At 36.0% G+C, this 19,447-nt stretch overlaps 9 protein-coding genes across 9 annotated transcripts; 5 read left to right on the top strand and 4 right to left on the bottom strand.

The window, feature by feature from the left end:
• Nucleotides 1–666: 666 nt before the first annotated feature.
• On the bottom strand, nt 667–2,390 carry B0P05DRAFT_546928 (ergosterol biosynthesis ERG4/ERG24). The gene is made up of 6 exons (XM_051578825.1): nt 1,968–2,390; nt 1,706–1,920; nt 1,416–1,656; nt 1,138–1,353; nt 812–1,084; nt 667–760 (listed from the first exon to the last, which is right to left on the bottom strand). Exons 1-6 carry the CDS (start codon nt 2,374–2,376, stop codon nt 750–752), a joined length of 1,365 nt encoding a protein of 454 aa, XP_051433732.1. The 5' UTR covers nt 2,377–2,390; the 3' UTR covers nt 667–749.
• Nucleotides 2,391–2,707: 317 nt separating this feature from the next.
• Nucleotides 2,708–4,693, bottom strand: B0P05DRAFT_512345 (uncharacterized protein). Its single transcript, XM_051575637.1, has 6 exons — nt 4,429–4,693; nt 4,246–4,377; nt 3,565–4,197; nt 3,174–3,514; nt 3,020–3,126; nt 2,708–2,971 (listed from the first exon to the last, which is right to left on the bottom strand). The coding sequence occupies exons 1-6, from the start codon at nt 4,576–4,578 to the stop codon at nt 2,928–2,930; spliced, it is 1,407 nt and encodes a 468-aa protein (XP_051433731.1). The 5' UTR covers nt 4,579–4,693; the 3' UTR covers nt 2,708–2,927.
• Nucleotides 4,694–5,351: 658 nt separating this feature from the next.
• Nucleotides 5,352–7,058, top strand: B0P05DRAFT_546924 (aldehyde dehydrogenase domain-containing protein). Its single transcript, XM_051578824.1, has 3 exons — nt 5,352–5,418; nt 5,473–5,574; nt 5,628–7,058. The coding sequence occupies exons 1-3, from the start codon at nt 5,367–5,369 to the stop codon at nt 6,956–6,958; spliced, it is 1,485 nt and encodes a 494-aa protein (XP_051433730.1). The 5' UTR covers nt 5,352–5,366; the 3' UTR covers nt 6,959–7,058.
• An 830-nt stretch (nt 7,059–7,888) lies between these two features.
• On the top strand, nt 7,889–8,867 carry B0P05DRAFT_512340 (di-trans,poly-cis-decaprenylcistransferase). The gene is made up of 4 exons (XM_051575636.1): nt 7,889–8,226; nt 8,272–8,388; nt 8,434–8,535; nt 8,599–8,867. The coding sequence occupies exons 1-4, from the start codon at nt 7,907–7,909 to the stop codon at nt 8,855–8,857; spliced, it is 798 nt and encodes a 265-aa protein (XP_051433729.1). The 5' UTR covers nt 7,889–7,906; the 3' UTR covers nt 8,858–8,867.
• Nucleotides 8,868–9,242, bottom strand: B0P05DRAFT_546915 (uncharacterized protein). Its single transcript, XM_051578823.1, has 2 exons — nt 9,103–9,242; nt 8,868–9,056 (listed from the first exon to the last, which is right to left on the bottom strand). Exons 1-2 carry the CDS (start codon nt 9,209–9,211, stop codon nt 8,881–8,883), a joined length of 285 nt encoding a protein of 94 aa, XP_051433728.1. The 5' UTR covers nt 9,212–9,242; the 3' UTR covers nt 8,868–8,880.
• A 61-nt stretch (nt 9,243–9,303) lies between these two features.
• Nucleotides 9,304–9,813, top strand: B0P05DRAFT_147787 (uncharacterized protein). The gene is made up of 3 exons (XM_051573074.1): nt 9,304–9,510; nt 9,553–9,687; nt 9,734–9,813. The coding sequence occupies exons 1-2, from the start codon at nt 9,361–9,363 to the stop codon at nt 9,664–9,666; spliced, it is 264 nt and encodes an 87-aa protein (XP_051433727.1). The 5' UTR covers nt 9,304–9,360; the 3' UTR covers nt 9,667–9,687; nt 9,734–9,813.
• A 2,570-nt stretch (nt 9,814–12,383) lies between these two features.
• B0P05DRAFT_546911 (uncharacterized protein) lies at nt 12,384–14,204 on the bottom strand. The gene is made up of 4 exons (XM_051578822.1): nt 14,091–14,204; nt 13,476–14,030; nt 12,753–13,382; nt 12,384–12,703 (listed from the first exon to the last, which is right to left on the bottom strand). The coding sequence occupies exons 1-4, from the start codon at nt 14,091–14,093 to the stop codon at nt 12,554–12,556; spliced, it is 1,338 nt and encodes a 445-aa protein (XP_051433726.1). The 5' UTR covers nt 14,094–14,204; the 3' UTR covers nt 12,384–12,553.
• A 198-nt stretch (nt 14,205–14,402) lies between these two features.
• Nucleotides 14,403–17,217, top strand: B0P05DRAFT_546907 (kinase-like domain-containing protein). The gene is made up of 6 exons (XM_051578821.1): nt 14,403–14,791; nt 14,847–14,997; nt 15,052–15,110; nt 15,158–16,474; nt 16,529–16,685; nt 16,733–17,217. Exons 2-6 carry the CDS (start codon nt 14,874–14,876, stop codon nt 16,804–16,806), a joined length of 1,731 nt encoding a protein of 576 aa, XP_051433725.1. The 5' UTR covers nt 14,403–14,791; nt 14,847–14,873; the 3' UTR covers nt 16,807–17,217.
• Nucleotides 17,218–17,962: 745 nt separating this feature from the next.
• B0P05DRAFT_472537 (uncharacterized protein) lies at nt 17,963–19,285 on the top strand (the record flags this gene model as incomplete). Its single annotated transcript, XM_051574685.1, has 3 exons — nt 17,963–18,182; nt 18,241–18,393; nt 18,447–19,285. The coding sequence occupies 3 exons, from the start codon at nt 17,963–17,965 to the stop codon at nt 19,283–19,285; spliced, it is 1,212 nt and encodes a 403-aa protein (XP_051433724.1).
• Nucleotides 19,286–19,447: the final 162 nt, after the last annotated feature.

The raw sequence follows: 19,447 nt of genomic DNA, 5'->3' as shown, positions 1-19,447 counted from the left end.
CACATGGGCGTATTAAGATATATTGTTAATCTTTTACTACAACGTGAGTATGTTTCCAGTCTACGAGCGCAAAACATATGTTTGCATTTCAGGAGCCATTAGAGTCTATGCCGAATACATACGTTGTGTGTAGTATACTTATAGACTTGAATTAATGGCAACGATCGGTTTCTTTTATTTTTGTATAATCTTTGTGCCCAAGGGCTACTGGTTAAGGCACGTTCATGGTATTATGACCAAGGACAGGCCTAAACAAATAATGACTGATAATATATATACATTAGATCATAGGTAGGTATCGAGACAACAAGACAAGGGTAGAAATCAAGATTATCATAGCAAAATAAACCAAGGCCGACTCATCCAAAACCATTGCTTTGTACTCCATTTGTTCTTCTTGACTTACTAGCAGACCCAATTCTTCTTCATCAATGTAGAACTTTGGCTTCTTGTTTCTTCTTTGACTGTACATTTTTGTCTTTAAATGCATAAAAGGCGATGAAAGAAAAGCATTTAGTTGAGACCCAACAAACCTTTTTTTAAATGCTAATTTAAAGATCTGTATCGAGATCCGTATGTGATATATTGCTATGTGCAATAGCGAAAGAGAAAAAAAAAGAAAAGGGAGTAATTATCGCCAAACGTATTTTGATATCAATGACTTAGGGAGTGAAAGGGGGCTATTCTTTATTTTAAAAAATGGTTTTAATAAGTTGACATTTGTTTTTATTAGATATTAAAATTGCTATTTAGTAGATACCTACACAAAAAAAAAAGAATAAATCAAGCCATCTTTCTGTTATGGACTTACCAGGAATAATTCTAGATTTGACGATTTTGCAGTATTTTTCCCAATCTTCGCCGTACTTGTTTCTGCATTTATCATCGTCTCTTCTTTCACGGTGCAACAACAAAATACCAAAGTATATAGGATAAAAGTAAGGAATGACAGAGCCAAATCCACAAGGTAAACTGTAGGATAAACTCATAAGCCAGTCACCTAGGTAGTTGATGTGGCGAGACATGCCCCACCATCCAGAAGTAATCAACTTGCTACCAGTCTTGGTTTGAATGTATTTGAGCTCTATAGACAAGAGATGGATAAGAATAAAAGAAGATAGTAAACATCAATCTTACTCTTGGATCGTGGACTGTCTGGGAAAGCACGGAATTCATTCTTTTGAGAGTTAGCACTTCTAAAGATATAATAACCAACAAGATTGAGAGCGAGAATTGCACTAAATTCAAACAAACTAATACTACGAGGAAAATCAACCAAATAACGAGCTTGAAGAGTATAAGTAAATGGAACCCAGGTATAAAGTCCAAAAGCAAGCATAAAGCCAAAACCATCTATAAACATACTATCTGTTAGAGGGGGAAAAAAGAAGGAGAGGAAAGAAAAAGAAAGCTACCTGTAGTAATATCCATTGTAGTCAAGACAGCTTCTTCATTCCAAAGAGAATCAACAACATACCAAGTTTGGAAGAATTGAGTAAGAAGCATGGCATTAGTGATATAGCCAAGATCATTGTATTGTTTGGCGGCTAAGCAGTAATTGATTGTGATCCAGCCAATGAGACCAGGACGTAATTCAGTAAAAAATTTGACATCAAAGTTCTCAACTCGAGGATTCAATTCTCTGCCGATCATAAACTATTGTCCTTGTCAGAATAACATGTCTTTTCTCAATTGCTATACTTGCGTCATAGATGGGATTACCAGTGTTTCCTCCCAAAGCTAATAACTTGCCAGGGCCAAAGCTACCAATATAAACACCAAGAGAAATAACATAACTAAAGATAATAGAAGCAAATGCCAAACCAATGTAATGATCATACACATATTCAAGGGGTTTTAAGCCTGTATCCTTTAAAAAGTAAAGGGCAACAAAAAAGGTTGCGTGGAAAGAGCTGAATCCTATCATCAAAAGGTTATGAACTTGTTTGATATAGAGTCTCCATTACCATTCATTCTGTACTTGAGCCTTGTACCATCTCGAAGTAATGTACCAGGAATATAATCACCGGGTAAAGCAACATAGAATGCTGCGAGCATAGCAACGAAAGCGAAATAGACAATGAAAGCTGAGCGATCATAGAGAGAAAACAAATATTCTAAGCTCAATTTGGATAAAATGGTTGATTTAGGATCTTCCATGAATGCCTTGGAAGGATAGCCGGTCTTGTCGCAGCATGTAGCAAAGAAGAGGACGAGTAGAGGAAGAATAGTGACCATACCAAAAGCACCAACAGGACCTCCAAATTCATAATGAGTTGTCTTGGGATTCAACTCTTGGGGTTGGGTAGAAGTTTGTGGTGCTTCAGCCTTTGTAGGTTGTTGTTTTTGTGGCTTTCTTTGAACAGGTTTCCCCATACTTTTAATGATTTTTTTTTTAGGAAAAAAGAAAAAAAAAGAAAAGAAAAATAAATATGTAAATTAAGCTTCTGCATGGTTGTCCGTTTTATTGTTACACATATAGAAATGAATGTCTTCATGATTTCTGAAAGCAAATAAAAATTGTAGGCTTTGCATCCTTGGACAAGTTCCATAAAACATAATAGATTAACACTGCAAACCGTATAGAATGAAATCCCAGGTTGTTTATTTTACAAAAAAAAATATTTGATGTATTCACTATTTGCATCAATCACAGCTTGGTATTGGTCGGTCATATTATCCATCAAGTATGCAGTAATGATTTGAAGCAATTATGCAATTGACAAGATAGCGGTATTCAACTACCTCCTCATATCTGTGTAAATATTTTACATACACTAGGTAATATATGTTACTAACTTATCTCCCTTCTATTCTCTGCTCCTTCTTATAATCTAATATAGGTAACAATATAAATATCACTTATGTATCTCATGCTCTGCTTAATTTCTAGAATTTTTTAATAAAGTGCAGAAATCATGATTATTCTAGCCATCATGTCCTGTTTGGTCATATTGCTTTCGCTTCTTGGCTATATACACATGTTAGACATAGGAATCAAAAGCATTAGAAACCTTACCGTCTCTTAATACACTATATGCTGCGGATACTTGCTGAAATTTGACTTTGGCTTGTTGTTTCTCTTCTGCATCTGTATATCTATCAGGGTGATATTTCATTGCAAGGCTATTGCGACAATAAATCAGTATAACAGTGAGTCATTCATGTCTTACCCTCTAAATGCGCTTTGAATATCAGACTGGCTAGCAGAACTATTCACGCCCAGAGCTCGATAGTATCCCTTTGGATCACTTGCAAAGCCGCTGCTTGCATTTGTTTTTGTGCTGCCCCAGGATGAGGAAGACTGATAGGCCTTTTCCTCACGCCATGTACGTCGTCTTTCTTGATCTTCAAATGCTGCATATCCTTTAACCCAATCATCATCCCAAACTTGCCGATCTTGTGCCATTGATCGTATCTCTTGAGATCGCATCAAGTCTCGAACATACAAAGATAAAATAGGCAAATACAATGTGAAAATCGAAGCAGCTACTGTAGGCAATACAACACCTAACTATGGACTGAATGAGTCATGTATGTTTTCCTTTTCTTTTTATGCATTACCCAAAATGATCCACTAGCACCTCCCCATCCAATGCCTCCAGTGGCAGTCATAGCAGCAGCCATGCTCAATGCAGAAGCAGCAGCTACTCTTTCCCAATTGTATACTTTTGTACCTCCTATAGTCAAATCATAACCATTGATAAAGGTCCGTAATCTTCTTCCAAGGTAGTTGACAGAAAAAACAAAGGCGGGATAGTATATAGGTGAAGCGCTTACATTCTCCAGTTGAATTTTGATCTTGACGAGTCGTGTTTCGTCCATATTGTACAGCTTTCTCAAGAAATCATCAGCTAAACTCTCTTCAGTCTTTTGAAAATAAGACGTGGCAAAGCGTAGAGCAGTTGAGGGATAGATCGTAAACGGATCTATTTTTCGTACTATGTCGCTTGTCTTGCTGTTGATGATATCAGGCGAAAAGGGTACTGCATTTTCAAGTGCTGGGCCAGTAGTAATATGCTCAACAAGTCCTCTTCTATAACGATGTGAGGCGTAAATTTGTAAGCTAGGGTGAGCGAGAGGCACATAGTCTCTTGAGAAACTATGTTGCTCAGGAACCCAAGCCCACTCTGTATCCCAAACCGTTTCATTCCTTTTTGTTGCTGAATTGTATTTTGTCTTCATGACACGCCTACCCTTTTTATAATTGAGCTATTGTCGACAAAAAAAAGAGTGCTTTCTTACCACTTGTGCTTGCTCAATAGTGGCATGAACTGTGGCTGATACCACCCAAAACGGAAGAAACACTTGTTCTGGTGGTGATGTTTGTGATATGCGCGCAGAAAAAAAACCCTTTCCATGATAGTCTTCGAACGTCTATAGACATCATATCATGAATTTGTTGAACACACACGATTAAATAATCACCTTTTCAGCAGCTTTGACGTGTTGAGCAAACGGGATCACCTTGAGTTTTTTATTAGAAGGACCATTTTGTGAGCTTGCTAGCCTATATGCAAACTTGGCATAACTTTTACTAGCTAGCTTACCGCGAATAGTGTGAATTAAGTAAAGCATGATCTTTCCCCCAATTGTTCATTCCAAAGTTGTTATATGACTGTGACTGGGTTATGCAGGGTTACAAGATCAAATTGATAGTCGAGAAGATTGAATGTGTTTCAGCATTAACTTTGTTCTTTTTTTTTTGGGGGAGATGAGAGTTCGGGGCTCAACACTTTGATTCCAACACGTATTCAAATATGTACAATATACTATTTTCATTCTACGCGCATAATCTTAATGTAGTACACTTTTTGGTTCTTGCAGCAAAAAGATAACAAAGAAAAAGAAGCAACTTTCTCACACTGTATGCATTACATTCGCTTATACCTTTAGGCTTATCATGTTAGAGATATGCAAAAAACTTGTAAAGTATATATCTTTTCTTTCGGATTTTTTCCCCACACATTAAGAGTCGTATGATTAACAATAACACAGTTACCAGAATTTTCACACCCACTTTTGTATATATTTATCTCTCACTTTCTTTTATGTTTTTACGCTGTTACCAAGAATTCTTTGTGACATCACCAGACAAGGAATACGCGTTCCTTTCCTTGCTATAATTAGCTAAAATGAAAAGGGAACTTGAACTTTTCTCGCGGGAAATTGAGTTAAAGTGGGGTAAAATACCGCCCAATTAGATTAAACCATGGACATTGATGCAGGTGAGAACTTTTTTATATTTTAAACTAAAGTTAGTTACACTCGCACAAGAATCAAGAGAATTAGAAGAATATAAAACGCCAGGAAATAAAAGTTTTTTCTTCTTCTTTTTTTTTTCTCATCATCTTTATCGATTAATCATGTCTGAATTCATTGTTGAAACTACTACTACTAAAGGCTACAAGCTTAAGCGTAAGTAACTGTGTAACTTGAAGTAAATGTGGGGTTGATATCAAAGTTCTATAGTCCAAACCGGTCTCTTTATCAACAACGAATTCGTTAAGGGTTCTGATACTATCGAAACTGTCAACCCTTCCACTGGTAAGGTAATTGCCAAGGTCCAAGCAGGTAAAGTATAAAAAAATACATTAGATGCAGGAAACCAACCGCATTTTCTGTAGCTGATAAGCACGAAGTTGACCTTGCTGTCAGAGCTGCTTCTGATGCTTTCCACGGTCCTTGGAGCAAGCTTACTGCTCTCCAACGTGCTACTCTTATGTTCAAGCTCGCTGATTTGATTGACCGCGATAATGAAGAACTCTCTCAAATCGAAACTCTTGATAACGGTAAAGGTATTACTTTCTCTCGTCTCTTTGATGTCAAGCAAATCTCCCACTCTCTTCGTTACTTTGCCGGTTATGCCGATAAGGTCCACGGTAAGGTCATTGACACTGAAGGTGCTCTCTCTTATACTCGTCATGAACCTATTGGTGTCTGTGCTGCCATTATTCCTTGGAACTTCCCCTTAATGATGTTAGGTTGGAAACTCGGTCCTGCTCTTGCCACTGGTAACACTGTTGTTGTCAAGACTTCTGAACTTACTCCCCTTTCTGCCTACAAGGTTGCTCAACTGGTTGTTGAAGCTGGCTTCCCTCCAGGTGTTATCAACATCATTACTGGTTATGGTGCTGTCGCTGGTGATGCCTTGGCTCGCCACATGAAGGTCTCCAAGATTTCCTTCACTGGTAGTACTCCTGTCGGTCGTATGATCATGAAGGCTGCTTCTGAAAGTAATTTGAAGAAGGTCACTCTCGAATTAGGTGGCAAGTCTCCCAACATTATCTTTGACGATGCTGATTTGGATCAAGCTGTCCGTTGGGCTCACAAGGGTATTTTCTTCAACCACGGACAAACCTGTTGCGCTGGTAGTCGTGTCTATGTACAGGCTTCTATTCACGACGAATTCTTAAGAAAATTCAAGGAATACACTGCTCAAACCAAGTTGGGTGATCCTCATGAAGACGATACTTTCCAAGGTCCTCAAGTTTCTCAACTACAATTCGATCGTATCATGGGTTACATTGAAAAGGGCAAGGAAGAAGGCGCTACTTGTTACATGGGTGGTAAACGTTGGGGTGAAGAAGGCTTCTACATTGAACCCACTGTCTTTACTGATGTCAAGGAAGACATGACCATTGTTCGTGAAGAAATCTTTGGCCCCGTTGTTACTGTCTCCAAGTTTAATGATATAGATGACGTTGTCCAAATGGCTTTGGATACTGATTATGGTTTGGCTGCTGCCGTGTTCACCAAGGATACTGCTCGTGCTATTGATGTCTCTAACCGTCTTCAGGCTGGTACTGTTTGGGTTAACTGCTACAATGAATTGGATTACAACACTCCTTTCGGTGGTTTCCGTCAAAGTGGTATTGGTCGTGAAAATGGTGAATATGCCTTGGATAACTATATTCAAGTCAAGACTGTTAAGATCAACGTTAGCCGTAAGCCTTAAAATATGTATTCCAAACTGTTTATTTGTAAGACAAAAAAACACATGCTGTATATAAATAATACCTTGAAATAAAAGAAGCGATTTTTTTTGTATAAAAAGATATGTATTTATCCCGTTGTCTTATCGAATGCTTGTTGTTTGGCTTTAGGACATTTGATGTTTGCGATTTAAAGTATTTATTGTCAGATCAACTTACAGCTTGCTGTGAGCAAAACTGCTCCTGTAATCAAAGTTTGGCTCGAAAAATTTTTTTTCTGTTAATATTTAATTTCAAAAGACATGCTTCTGCTCAATTCTGCATAACTTATCAAACAACTGGAATGGTTTTTAGCAATTTAATTCGGTTCAATCAAGAAACATTTTTTAAAACCTCGTTCTTGATTATCAACAAGTCTTGTTTTTTGAATGCGCAGCATGACTAACTCTTGTCCCACAAGTCAAGTGTCAGATTAATTATTGAGATTCAAATGAGCGAGGAAGACTGTCAAACGAGACTGGCTTTCGTGACAGGTAAAAATTTTTTCTCGGTAAAAAAAACTATAAAAAGAAGCCGAAAGTAAACAATTATTTTTTTTCTTTAGTGACCGTACTCTACAGGATCTGTATGCAGTATGTTTCAATTCTAGGTTTTCTAAACTAGATACAATCCCAAAGCTAGTCGATGATTGTCAGTAGACCTTCTTTTGAGTGAAGTGTGGCGATTGTTGTTCTCTGAATAACTTTCGTCAGTTGATGATCTCGCCTGTTCTATATTCCAAGAACATGGCAAGGAAGGAGCTACAAGTCTGATAGCTTATTTTTATTCAAAAAGAAAATGAAAAATTTTTTAGCCTACTGGAATGCGTGAACCGGGGTGTCAACAACTGATTGGCCAAGGTGAGATTAAATTCTTTTTAAATAAATAAAAATTTGTTTTATTTCCTCTGGGCTCTCTTTTTCATTGTATCCATGATATTGTCTTACTGCCAAAACGCTTTTGAACAATTTACATTGTCTGTATTACGTAAAGGAAAAGTGCCTCGCCATGTAGGATTTATCTTGGATGGCAATAGACGATTTGCTAGAAAGCTTGGTGCAAGTTCAACTAAGTTTGGGCACTATGAAGGTTTTAAACAACTAGAAAAAGTACTTGATTTATGTATGCAGTTGGGCATAGAGGCAGTGACAGTCTACGCTTTCAGTTTAGAAAACTTCAAACGTTCCAAAGATGAAGTTGACTATTTGATGCAATTATTCTGTGATGCCTTTGAAGGGTTCTGCGAGAAAAAGTAAAAAAGAAAAAGCTTTATTTGTGTTATTCATGTTTGATATAGTGCCTTGATTGACAAGTATGAAATTAGTGTACGCTTTTTGGGTAACATAGACTTATTGCCTCAGCATGTTCAGGATCTTACCAAGAAAGTGACTGAACAAACAAAAAAAAACAAAAAGTAAGTTGAAACCATTTAAGGTTTTCAATGCTTATGAATCTATAGGCGTATTTTCAACGTATGTTGTCCCTATACTTCACGCGATGAAATGACTACAGCTATCAAGAACACAATTGAAGAAGTGAATCAAGGACACTTGCGAGCCGAGTAAGTAAAAAAAGAAAAAAAAAGATTATATTTTTATTCATTTAGTTAAACAATTCTGTCTAGGGACATCACAGACAAAACAATTCAAAATCATTTGTTTACTTCAGATTGCCCTTCCATGGATATCTTAGTAAGAACTTCAGGAGAAGTTCGTCTTAGCGACTTTATGTTATGGCAAGCCAGTGATCAATGTCAAATCCAGTTTGTGGATTGTTACTGGCCAGAATTCTCTTTTTGGCGATTTTTACCCATCTTGTTAGAATATCAAATCTATTCAGATCATCAAAAACAAGAATATATACTATCCAAGCAGACTGAATAAATACCCTTTTCCTTTTTTATTTTTTAATAATAGTCATTGATATAGTCTTCAGTGTACCCAAATGGTGCCAAAGATGATACAACTGTAAACTCTTTCAAAACAATCAGTTTATATTTCAACTTGCTGACTTTTTTGTGTATCTTTCGAGAAGAATAAAGAGATAGAGTGCGCATCTGTTTTTCTATCTGACGTAAATCTTCTATATACCTCATATCAGTATGAATAATACATGTCTTATTGTTTACTCTTTTCTTTTATCAAATGAAACATGTGTTTAGTTTTTGTATGCTGTGTTTGCCACTGAAAATCAACTGAGTGAGATTGGCAAGCAGGACAATTCTCTTTTGTATTCATTTTATGCAGCTGTGAAAAAAGAGAAAGAAAGGGTTCGGCCTCCGAAAAAAAGAAAGAAAATCAGGCTGATAAAATTCAACCTTGTCCGCCAGGGGATATGTCAAGATCCAGCGCAGTCAAAAAGATAAAATGTTTTTTTATTTTGTAATATGCACCCCCAATTAGAAGCACACAAGAACGAAGGTTGCGATGCAGTGATCGAAGCCTTAGAAGAATGTCATCGTGCAGGTACATTTAACAAGTTTATTGGTACTTGCAATGCAGCAAAGAAAGCAGTCGACGATTGTCTCCAAAGAGAGGTAAACGAGAGATTGCTACATGACATACTGACAATACATTAGTTTCTTGCTCAACGTGCATTAAATAAAGAAAAAACAAAGGCTAAGAGAAAGAGAATGGAACAGATTTGGAAAGAAATGGAAGAGCCGCCAGCTTATTTAGAAGAAAGTAAATAAAAATGCCATTGTGAATAGTTTGTAAGAACGCATTGACATGTTGTCTTTTTTTTTATATACTACTTAGTTACTTTGTTGATGGATACATAAAAGAATGCTCTATAGTACAGATGTTCTATAACAAAGGGTGTGTTACATGCTTGCAATAAGTGTAGAGAAGCTGGCCAGTATAGACAGTAAGGAGTATATTGAACTATACATCTATTGTTCAAAGACCATATAGCTCATCCATAGCAAGTCAACCTACATTAAGTTAATGTAAGCTTTTGCTCAAATTTGTTGATTTGGGAATAGAATAGCTTGGGTAATCCGTTAAAAAAAATAAAGATGAATTGCTTCTTAACAAGCCCTGTAAAAGGCACTGTACCTCTTGAGATAGACGTACTTTCTCCATCAAAAAATTTGTAAATCCTCCTGAAGTATTAATTTAACCAATGATGAGTATGTCCATCAAAAGAGCAGACGACGACACAGCATTATATAGCCACATAAAGGGACTATAAAGTCTGTTTATGCATGAATAAACGCTCTGAATACTTATTAAATATGTTTACTATCATATATAGTACCTTTGGAGTTGATTCGGACAAAAAGAAAAGCAAGTTGGAAAATTTGGCCAAAATAGCCTTTTGACCATAAAAAAATCTCGTTTAACAACTTCTGATCTTGTTTTTGATATTACAAGGCAAAAAATAGAGCTATCGACAGGTCCAAATACTCAAAATGTGCGTCAGAAGCTATAGCTTTTGGTGAATGTGTTTGCTTGCAAATTGTACTTTGAAAATGATGAGATATGAACGAAAAACCTTTTAAGTATTTTGCTTATTTGCTCAATATTTTACAAACAAATTTACTGTATTTCTTATACCAAAAGACTTACAATGCAAATATCTATAACTTTTATTATTACACCAAAGCCCAATAACTGCGTCTTTAAGCTGTTCCAACCAAAAGCTTGATTTTTTTTAATGATTTTATTTGCCGCATGTATTAGTGGTCTTGGGAGGGACCCACTAAAAGAGGTGCTCGACAATTATTTATTGTAAGAAGATATAAAGAAAAACAAAATTAGTACGATAGTAAGAAAGTAGAAAAATATAAAAGGAAAGAAGAGCAGCTATTGCGAGAAAAGACCTCTCAAGATGAAAGGTCATTTTCAGCAGCTATACGCTTAATTTGATATCGAGTGCTGTGAAGAACAGAGAGATAATGGAATGGTTGGTTCTGCATGGTATGGGTCCAATGGGCCTTCCAGATTTCAGAGAGACCGATCAAGGTTACCATGGCTACTGAAAGAGGACAGTTGGTTTGAGACCGAATCCAAAAAAAATTGAAAGATGTGCCTGGGATGCCTTGATCAGGGAATTTTTGTGGCCAGTAAAAGCTTGATTTTTAATGCTTCATCTTCTTTCTCGTATTTAATCTCCGCTGTCAAGCCGTTTTGTGCAAGACATTTTGATGCATCAAGTCAAAGAGACTACAAATAGTTTGCACCATTAGAAGTCGTAAAAAAATACAGCTAGCTTAGAATTCTAGAAACATCAATGTGCCTACAATAAAAATAAGGAGTAAAGGTGTTTAGAAAGAGCCGTATAGTCTCCATTATGTGGTATTCTTTGGCAATTACTCTTTCAAAATCAATATGTTTAGGCAGAAATAGTCATTTTCTCTAAAGTAAACAGTGCTTCATTATGATTCTATTGCCGAGGCATTTTCCAATGTGTTTTTGTTACAACTGCATTGTCTCAAAAGATGTGTCTAGAACACGTTTACTCTTTTTCTAAAAAAAAAAAAGCTTGAAGTACACGGCGAATTTGTTCTTGAAATGCTAAAACCTTATTTATAGTCCACAAGTGTCGTTGTTTGTGCATGATATCTATTGAGATAGGAGTAGAGTGTATGCATAGCATCCATTTAGTGTATTTTGGATTTTTTTTCTAAACTGTTTTTACAGTAAAGATCGACTGAATACGCTTAACTAAAAAAAGAAAAGTTTGGTGGTTATCTTTTAATTCAGTAGATTCAATGATCCCAAATACTAAATGTAAGGTAGTACGATGCTCATGACATGCTATCAGGTTAGACCTCATAAGTATAAGAGTAGAATGTGAGTTGCATGAAATCATGCCAATCCTCCGGAATTCACTCCTTTTCCAGGTATGGTTTGAAAAGGAAAGTGTCAAACAACAAGGAGAAAAAAAAATGCCTTTCTTTCTTTTTCCTTTTTTTTTCTGCATTTCATGCATTCATTATAGAGCCTACTCGTTACTTGTTCAAAAAAAAAAAAAAAAAAGTAAAAATGGAATAAATTCTTACCCAATTCATTCATAAAGGTACCCTTTGATATTACTAAATGGCAAAAAATAAAAAATAAAAAATTAAACAGCTCTCAGGTACACTTAAAAACTGATTGTATTCCTGATCTACTAAGGCGTTGACTAATTATTCTTGAAGGTTCAAAACTCTATTGAACACTTCAAGAAACTATAAAAATATATACATGCATCATTTGATCAAATGGCAAGATGCTACTTGCATATTGTTCTATTCCTATGCATATTCTCCTTTTCTACTACTTATAACTCTTTCTCGTCATGCCTTTAACCGAGAATGATGTACCTTTAGTGTGCTTTGATGATCCGATGATTGTTGTTCATGTACGCCATAAAGCCAGATGACATACTGTTTATCAATGACAACATCTATCATAAATAAGTAAAAAAAAAAAAAAAAGTTTTTTTTAATAATGTAAGATATAAGAAATGGGATAATATATAAGATATAGATATAGAGAAGAGAAAGAAAGAGATCATAGATAACTGTAAATAATTCTATGTAAATGAATGATAAGCATATATAGAAAGAGATAATAAGGATAGACATGTGTTTAGTTCTTATTGTTATAAAGTTCATTATGAATGTATTGTGCTTTTCTAGTCAACTCTTGTTTGTCGTACATGTTGTAAGCCAATTCTTCTAAAGGTACAGTATCTAACAATCGAATCGTGACTTTGGGTGCATGCTTCACACCCGTTGCCTACACAACACAAAGTTTAGGGTGATACAACAACAGTATGATGACTTACTCGAACATAAGGGAAAAAGATGTCACCAAACACTCGTTTCTTTTTGTTGAGCGTCATGCCTTCCAATGAGCTCAAGATGACAGAAGCAGAATGGATTTGTTCTGCTGTCAAATTGAGTTTGCTGTTACTTTCATCCATCAAAGAGGGTTTTTGTGTAATAGGTGGATTTTGAAATAAATAGAGTGCTTCGTACGCTTCGTCAATCTTTTGTTTCAAAAAAGTAGGATTAAACAAACAAAGTGAGAGATCTCGCTTCTTGAGAGATTGGATCAAATCTACCAAATCATTTAGATCCTTTTGTTGGTAGTCTTTAAGTTGAGCAGAAATAGCATCTCGGATTCTTTGTAGCTGGATTTGGCTGGGTGTTGTATCAAGATGAGGATAGTAAGGTTGACTCAAATCAATTAGCGGAGGAGGACTGCTACATCCAGTGGAAGGTGACACCAAGACGGAAGCATTTGTTGTTGTTGTTGTTGTTTGTGTTTGTTGTGTGGGTACATGCATCGATGGTAAATGGCTTGGGTGATAATGAACTGAAGGTGGTGTAGTTGCCTTTTGATGAGTGTTGGTGTGTATCCAAATACCAGTCTCATTCCATGGATTATGTGTAGCAGAAGGTGGTATATTTGACTAAATAGATAAAGTGTGAGTTATTACTCTTTTTGTTGTTGTTGTTGTTTTGTTTGTTTATATAGTCATTTGTATATATTTAGTTTGCTTTACCTTTAAGGGTATATATGGTTCTTGTGGCATCATAGCAGCATTCTGTTGTTGTTGTTGTTGATGTTGTTGATGTTGCTGTTGTTGATGACTGTAAGGAGGAGAAGGTTGTGATGTAGGATAGATAGGATACACTTGATGATTGCTACTGGAGGCCGTGGTAGGCGGAGATAGATTCATATAATCAATAACAACATTATTATTGCTGTTATGACTGTTCTTGACCTTGACAGTGCTAGCTGGTTTCTTATGTGTATGGAAACTAACGACAATGTTCTTGGAGTTCACAAGAGCACCGTTCATTTGTTGAAGGGCCTCGTTTGCTTCTTCCATGGTAGTGTAACTCACAAACCCATATCCTTTAGACACACCCGTCAAGGTATCTTTCATAACTCGTGCTGAAATAATTTTACCATAGACTCTAAACTTTTTAAAAAGATCATAACTCGTTACTTCTGGGTCCAAATTCTTTATATACAAGTTGGTATAGTCAATCATGGCCACTACATCATCACCATGTTGTTTCTTTGGATTCATGTGCACATAAGGGGATGTAAGCTATAAGAAAAATAGTCAGGCACCAACTACTTTTTTTTTCTTCTTTATTTTTCTTTTTACCATATTGAATATAAATATATAAAAAAATATATATTTATATTTATATTATAATTATTAATATGAATAAAAAAATATATATATATAACGGTCTATAAACTATATACGAGAAAAAAAAGAAAATTTATAAAAAATTTTTTTTTATTTTTTTATTTTTATTTTATAGCTTGTCCTTGTTCACATGATCTAAAATGTTCTATATATGCATATCATTGGTTTTATTAACAATTTATAAAAAATGATAAAATATCTCATGCGCATGAATTTTGATTTGCTGGCGTCATCCAATTAAACCTGACAGTGTGTGTAGGTGGTAAAGTGACATTGCACATGACATTTTCACTCCCCTTATTTTTCTTTTTCTTTTTCTTTTTCTCACCTCTTAAGCATTTTCATAATTTATTTCTCATGTCTTCAACTCAAGATAAACGCATCGAACAAGTAGGCAATTATATCATTCAAAATAAAATTGGACAAGGCTCTTTTGCCACAGTATATAAAGCGCAGCATAAAGTGAAGTAAAAAAAGGGAGTGGTTCATGAGTTACTTATGCTAGAGTATGTTAGGATACCCAACAGACAGTGGCTATTAAAAGCGTCAAACGATCCAAATTGACAAAGAAATTATTGGAAAATCTTGAATCAGAAATCTCTATTCTTACTTCTATACGACATCAAAACATTGTTGGCCTAATTGAATGTCAAGTAAGATAACACATACAAACACACACACATATACAGTATAACTTATCTACTTTAGAAAACGGATACCAATATCTTTTTGGTGATGGAATTCTGTTCTTTAGGAGACTTGTCACATTATATTAAACAAATACGCTCACATAAATCAACAAAAGGTTCAGCAGGTGGATTGCCAGAAAGAGTGGTGCGTCATTTCCTAAGGCAATTAGGTATCATTTATCTATTTATCCGTCTATATATTTTACTTAATAGTTTTTGATTAGCGAGTGCCTTGCAATTCTTGAGATCACAAAACTTGATTCATCGAGATATTAAGCCTCAAGTAAATTCAATTTGATGATAGAACAAACCACTTATCTTTTTTTTTAGAATTTATTATTAACACCCGATAAGGATGATTTACCATTGTTAAAAGTAGCTGATTTTGGATTTGCACGCTTTTTACCTAATGCAAGTCTGGCTGATACCCTCTGCGGATCACCACTTTATATGGGTCCAGAAATATTGTCTTATAAAAAATACGATGCTAAAGCAGACTTGTGGAGTGTAGGTGCTGTACTGTATGAAATGGTGACTGGAAGACCTCCTTTTCGTGCCTCAAATCATATTGAATTACTCAAGAAAATCCAAGAAAATAATGATCAAATTCATTTCCCTGATGAAAGACATCATGACATACAGATTGGGAGTGATCTTAAAGACTTGATTCGTAAATTACTTGTCATGAACCCTGTATCCAGAATTTCTTTTGATGATTTTTTTAAACATCCCGCTGTCTTGCCTGAACAACCCATACCTATTCATGATAGACCTCGCTCTTTACAAAGCACACCTCCTTCACCTATTCAGTATCAGCGTGCAGGTAGTTATGAACCACCACCATTTGCACAAATGACACCCAGAAGCATGTCTGATCAACCTACTAGAAGATGGTCCATGGCACCCTTTGAGAGAAAGCAGGAGAAAAAGACAGGCAAAGAACTAGAAGACATGTTACAGGAATATGTGGTGCTAGATATTCGCTCCATCGAGACAAACCAATTTGCAGATGAACTCAAGGCAACCCCACACTCTAAATCACCCACAGCTACACATGCTGTCAATATACCAAACCATAATCGGATATCACCTTCAGCGTCTCCTTTTATGCGAGAGCGTAAATCAAGCACAGGGTCGGCGGGTTCTGCTCTTGCCAAAGCAATCAGTAAAGCATCGGTTCGGTTGTTTGGGACCAGTATGCCATCACCGCCCAAAGATCATCATCATTTGGTTGGGTCACCTCATGGTTTCATGTCATCCCATGAGACGTCATCCAACCTAAAAACAATGAAGAAAATTGAGCGTTTGTCATGTATGGCACATGCAGTGGCTAAATACGGAGATCAAAAATACGATGCACTTCATCAGAAAGAAGACGTTTTGTTGGCTGAAGAAGCTGTGGCGCTCTATGTCAAATCATTAGCGCTATTGGAGATGGGTTTATTTATTGCCCAGCAATATTGGCACCAACATATGATTGAAGTAGATGAAGAGGAACGAAAGAACATGGCTACACCTCTAAATGATGCAGTTCAGTGGATGCGAGATAAGTTCAATGAGTGTCTAGACCGTGCAGAAAGTATCAAAGTAGATGCTACAGATGCTATTTGTGTTGAGAAACTATTGTACGATCGAGCATTGGAAATGGTAATGTATTTTATTTTATTTTATTTTATTTTTTTGGCTCACTTTTATATATAGAGTCGGGCCGCAGCGGTTCATGAATTAGTAGGTGAAAATATTGCCGAATGCGAGCAAGATTATCAAACGGCGATTTGGATGTTGGAAGCCATCTTACAAGTCCGTCCTAAAGGAGAAGTAACTGTGGAAGCAGACGATCGACGCATTATCAACAAATGTAATTACTCTTGTATCTTTTGCCATGACTAATGCTTATTTTTGTAGTCATCGATTCTATTCGTCATCGCATCACTGTTCTGCGAAAAAAATTAAGTGCTGCGACGGAGCGTGAATCATAAACGTCTACACCAATCAAAATAAACAAAGCATAGTAAAACGCCGCTTGTAAGTGGTTGAATCACAGATTACGGAGTTTTTTTTTCATCTTTTATTTTTTTTTAAAATGAAAATGACTATCAAAGGGAGGAGGAAAAATGATCACTTTTGTCCCCTTAAAAGTGTCTGTGTCATACAAAGTATAAACAAACCGTCTATAAATGTGAATTTGCGTTTAATTTATGTATTTACAACGTGGTATTCTTCTTTTGTATTTAAATGTCAGCTTTCAAAAAGCAAATAGTTTGTGTTTGTATGTTTCTGACTTGTTCCTACCCTTTTTTTTCTTAGTATTTATTCCTGCACACTATATTATTTGGTAGACGGTTTAAATTAAAGTAGATGGTAGCATAGTAGTAATAGTAAAAAAAAAAATTTTTTTTTTGTCATGTTTCGTGAATTTACAGGTCCGCCATTACTGTCTTTTTTTTTTATAGCTTTTTATATTATTTAATTCATAAAGTTCTTTCTAAAATCTCTTTTTCTTTCTTTTTAAATCTTTTTCTTGTTCTTTTGCTCAACAAGTAAGCCATAGAAAAAAGAATACCAAAGTAAGTATATTTTTTATATTAAGACTCCTTTTGAACTTTTTTGTCGTTACTTTTTTTTTTTTAATCTATTCCATCTTTTCGGTATCGGTTCAAACTCTTCATATTATTCCCTCTCTCCCCCCCCTCCCTTTCTACTCTGATTTCTCTCTTATCAAAACCATTGAATACGCATGTATAACGAGTACACAGAAAAAAAAGTCAGATTACAGTAGCGCCCCTTACACAAGAAATCAACATTGAATTTTCTTTTTGTTGATTTTTTGTATACACATTGTATTCACTTGACATTATTCTACCCCTTTTGTGTACTCTCCGAGCATATTGATAGAAATCCCTTTTTTTTCTTTATGTAAATCTCTGTTTATCATTTTGACAGCAGAAAAAAAAATTATATAAAAAAATCAGAGTAACCGTACCGAGAAAAAAAAATTTTTTTTCAAAAAAAAAGAAACCCATGTACTAATCCAATTGTTTTATTTCCACTTTCTTCTCTTTTCTCTCTTTCAACTAGACACTTTTTTTTTCTCACATTAAAAAGAATCTCAGTTTGAATACATTCACAACAATAATGCAATCTATTCCATATTATCAACAACAACAAGGCTATCAACCTCAACCTTATCAACCCCAACCACCTGCTGCTCCTAATGTATTGAACAATGGACCCGCCTTATTAAATCATCCCAATGGTCTTCCACCTATGCAACATCCTGGTATTCCTGATCAATCACAAGTAGCTGCTGGTACTCAACCTGCACCCAAGCGCAAACAAGTCAAGAATGCCTGTAGTAAGTATCAAAGCGTAAGATCGAGACGTCATATAAGCTTACCGGGAAAACTTTTTAGCCAACTGTCAAAAAGCTTGTAAGAAGTGTGACGATGCTAGACCATGTCCTAGATGTATTAAATACGGTATTGCTGATACCTGTGTCAATTCAGTCAGAAAAGAACGTAAGAAGGGTATCAAGCGTGGTCCTTATAAGAGAAGACAAAAGACTGGTGGTAAGTAGTATTGGCACAAACATCGTTTCTAAGCTAATATGCAAATCTAGAGGAAAAGCCTCGTAAGAATGGTAACGACATGAACCCTGATCAACATCCTGCTCAATATGCTCCTGTTCGTGGACCTGCTATGACATACGGTTATCCTAGCAACTTGAATCAATATGGTCAACCTTTTGAGATGCCTTATGGACAATATGCTGCTGCTGCTCCTTACCATAAGGACCAAATGATGTCTCAGCCTTATGTTGTAAACCCTGTCTATCCTCCTATGGGCTATCCTGTCATTGTCCCTGGTGCTGATGGTCAACAACCACAACCCAATCAGCAACCTCAAAACCCTCCTCAGCAACACGCTTATCACCCTCAATATAGTACCATGATTCATCATCAGCAACAGCAACAAGCACAACAACAACAACATCAACAGCAACAACAACAGCAACAACAACAAGCACAAAGCACTTCCCAACAAGCATCTGCATCCTCAAGTCCTCGTCCTCCTATGATGCAACAACATAACGAACATGTTATGCACCAATCTTCACCCGCTGGTAGTCCTCAAGTTTACTATCAACAAGCTGCTGTCGCTGCTGCTGCTGCCGCTGCTGCTGCCACACCTCAGCAATCCTCAGCTCAAACTTCTCAACAACATAGCCAACCTCCTTCACAAAGAAATAGTCCTCATTTGCCTGAGATCAAGCCAGAGCATACTTCTAACGAAGCATTTGCCAAGCCTACTTCAATGACACCTGTTCCTTCTACATCTACTTCCACTGCCACTACGTCTTCCCCTGAATCAGGTAAGATAAAAAATGAGAGAGAAAGGCTTTGCATGCTTATTCACATTTATTTTATAGGTTCATGGGTTCCTCCTCGTTCTTCCTAAGTCTTAATACACGCTTATATATATAAAATGTAGTTTTTTTTTATTATTATTATTTCAACACATGCACAGACATACACACACACGCACGCACGCCACATATATATATATATATATACATGTTTCTTTTTTTGCTTTCAATACACAATCTATCTATATAAAAAA

The sequence above is a fragment of the Gilbertella persicaria genome (assembly GCF_025201335.1).
Source record: "Gilbertella persicaria strain CBS 190.32 chromosome Unknown B0P05scaffold_26, whole genome shotgun sequence".
NCBI classification, from domain to species: Eukaryota; Fungi; Mucoromycota; class Mucoromycetes; order Mucorales; family Choanephoraceae; genus Gilbertella; species Gilbertella persicaria.
Note: the sequence above shows the minus strand (reverse complement) of the source record. Positions and strands in the feature narration are given on the sequence as shown.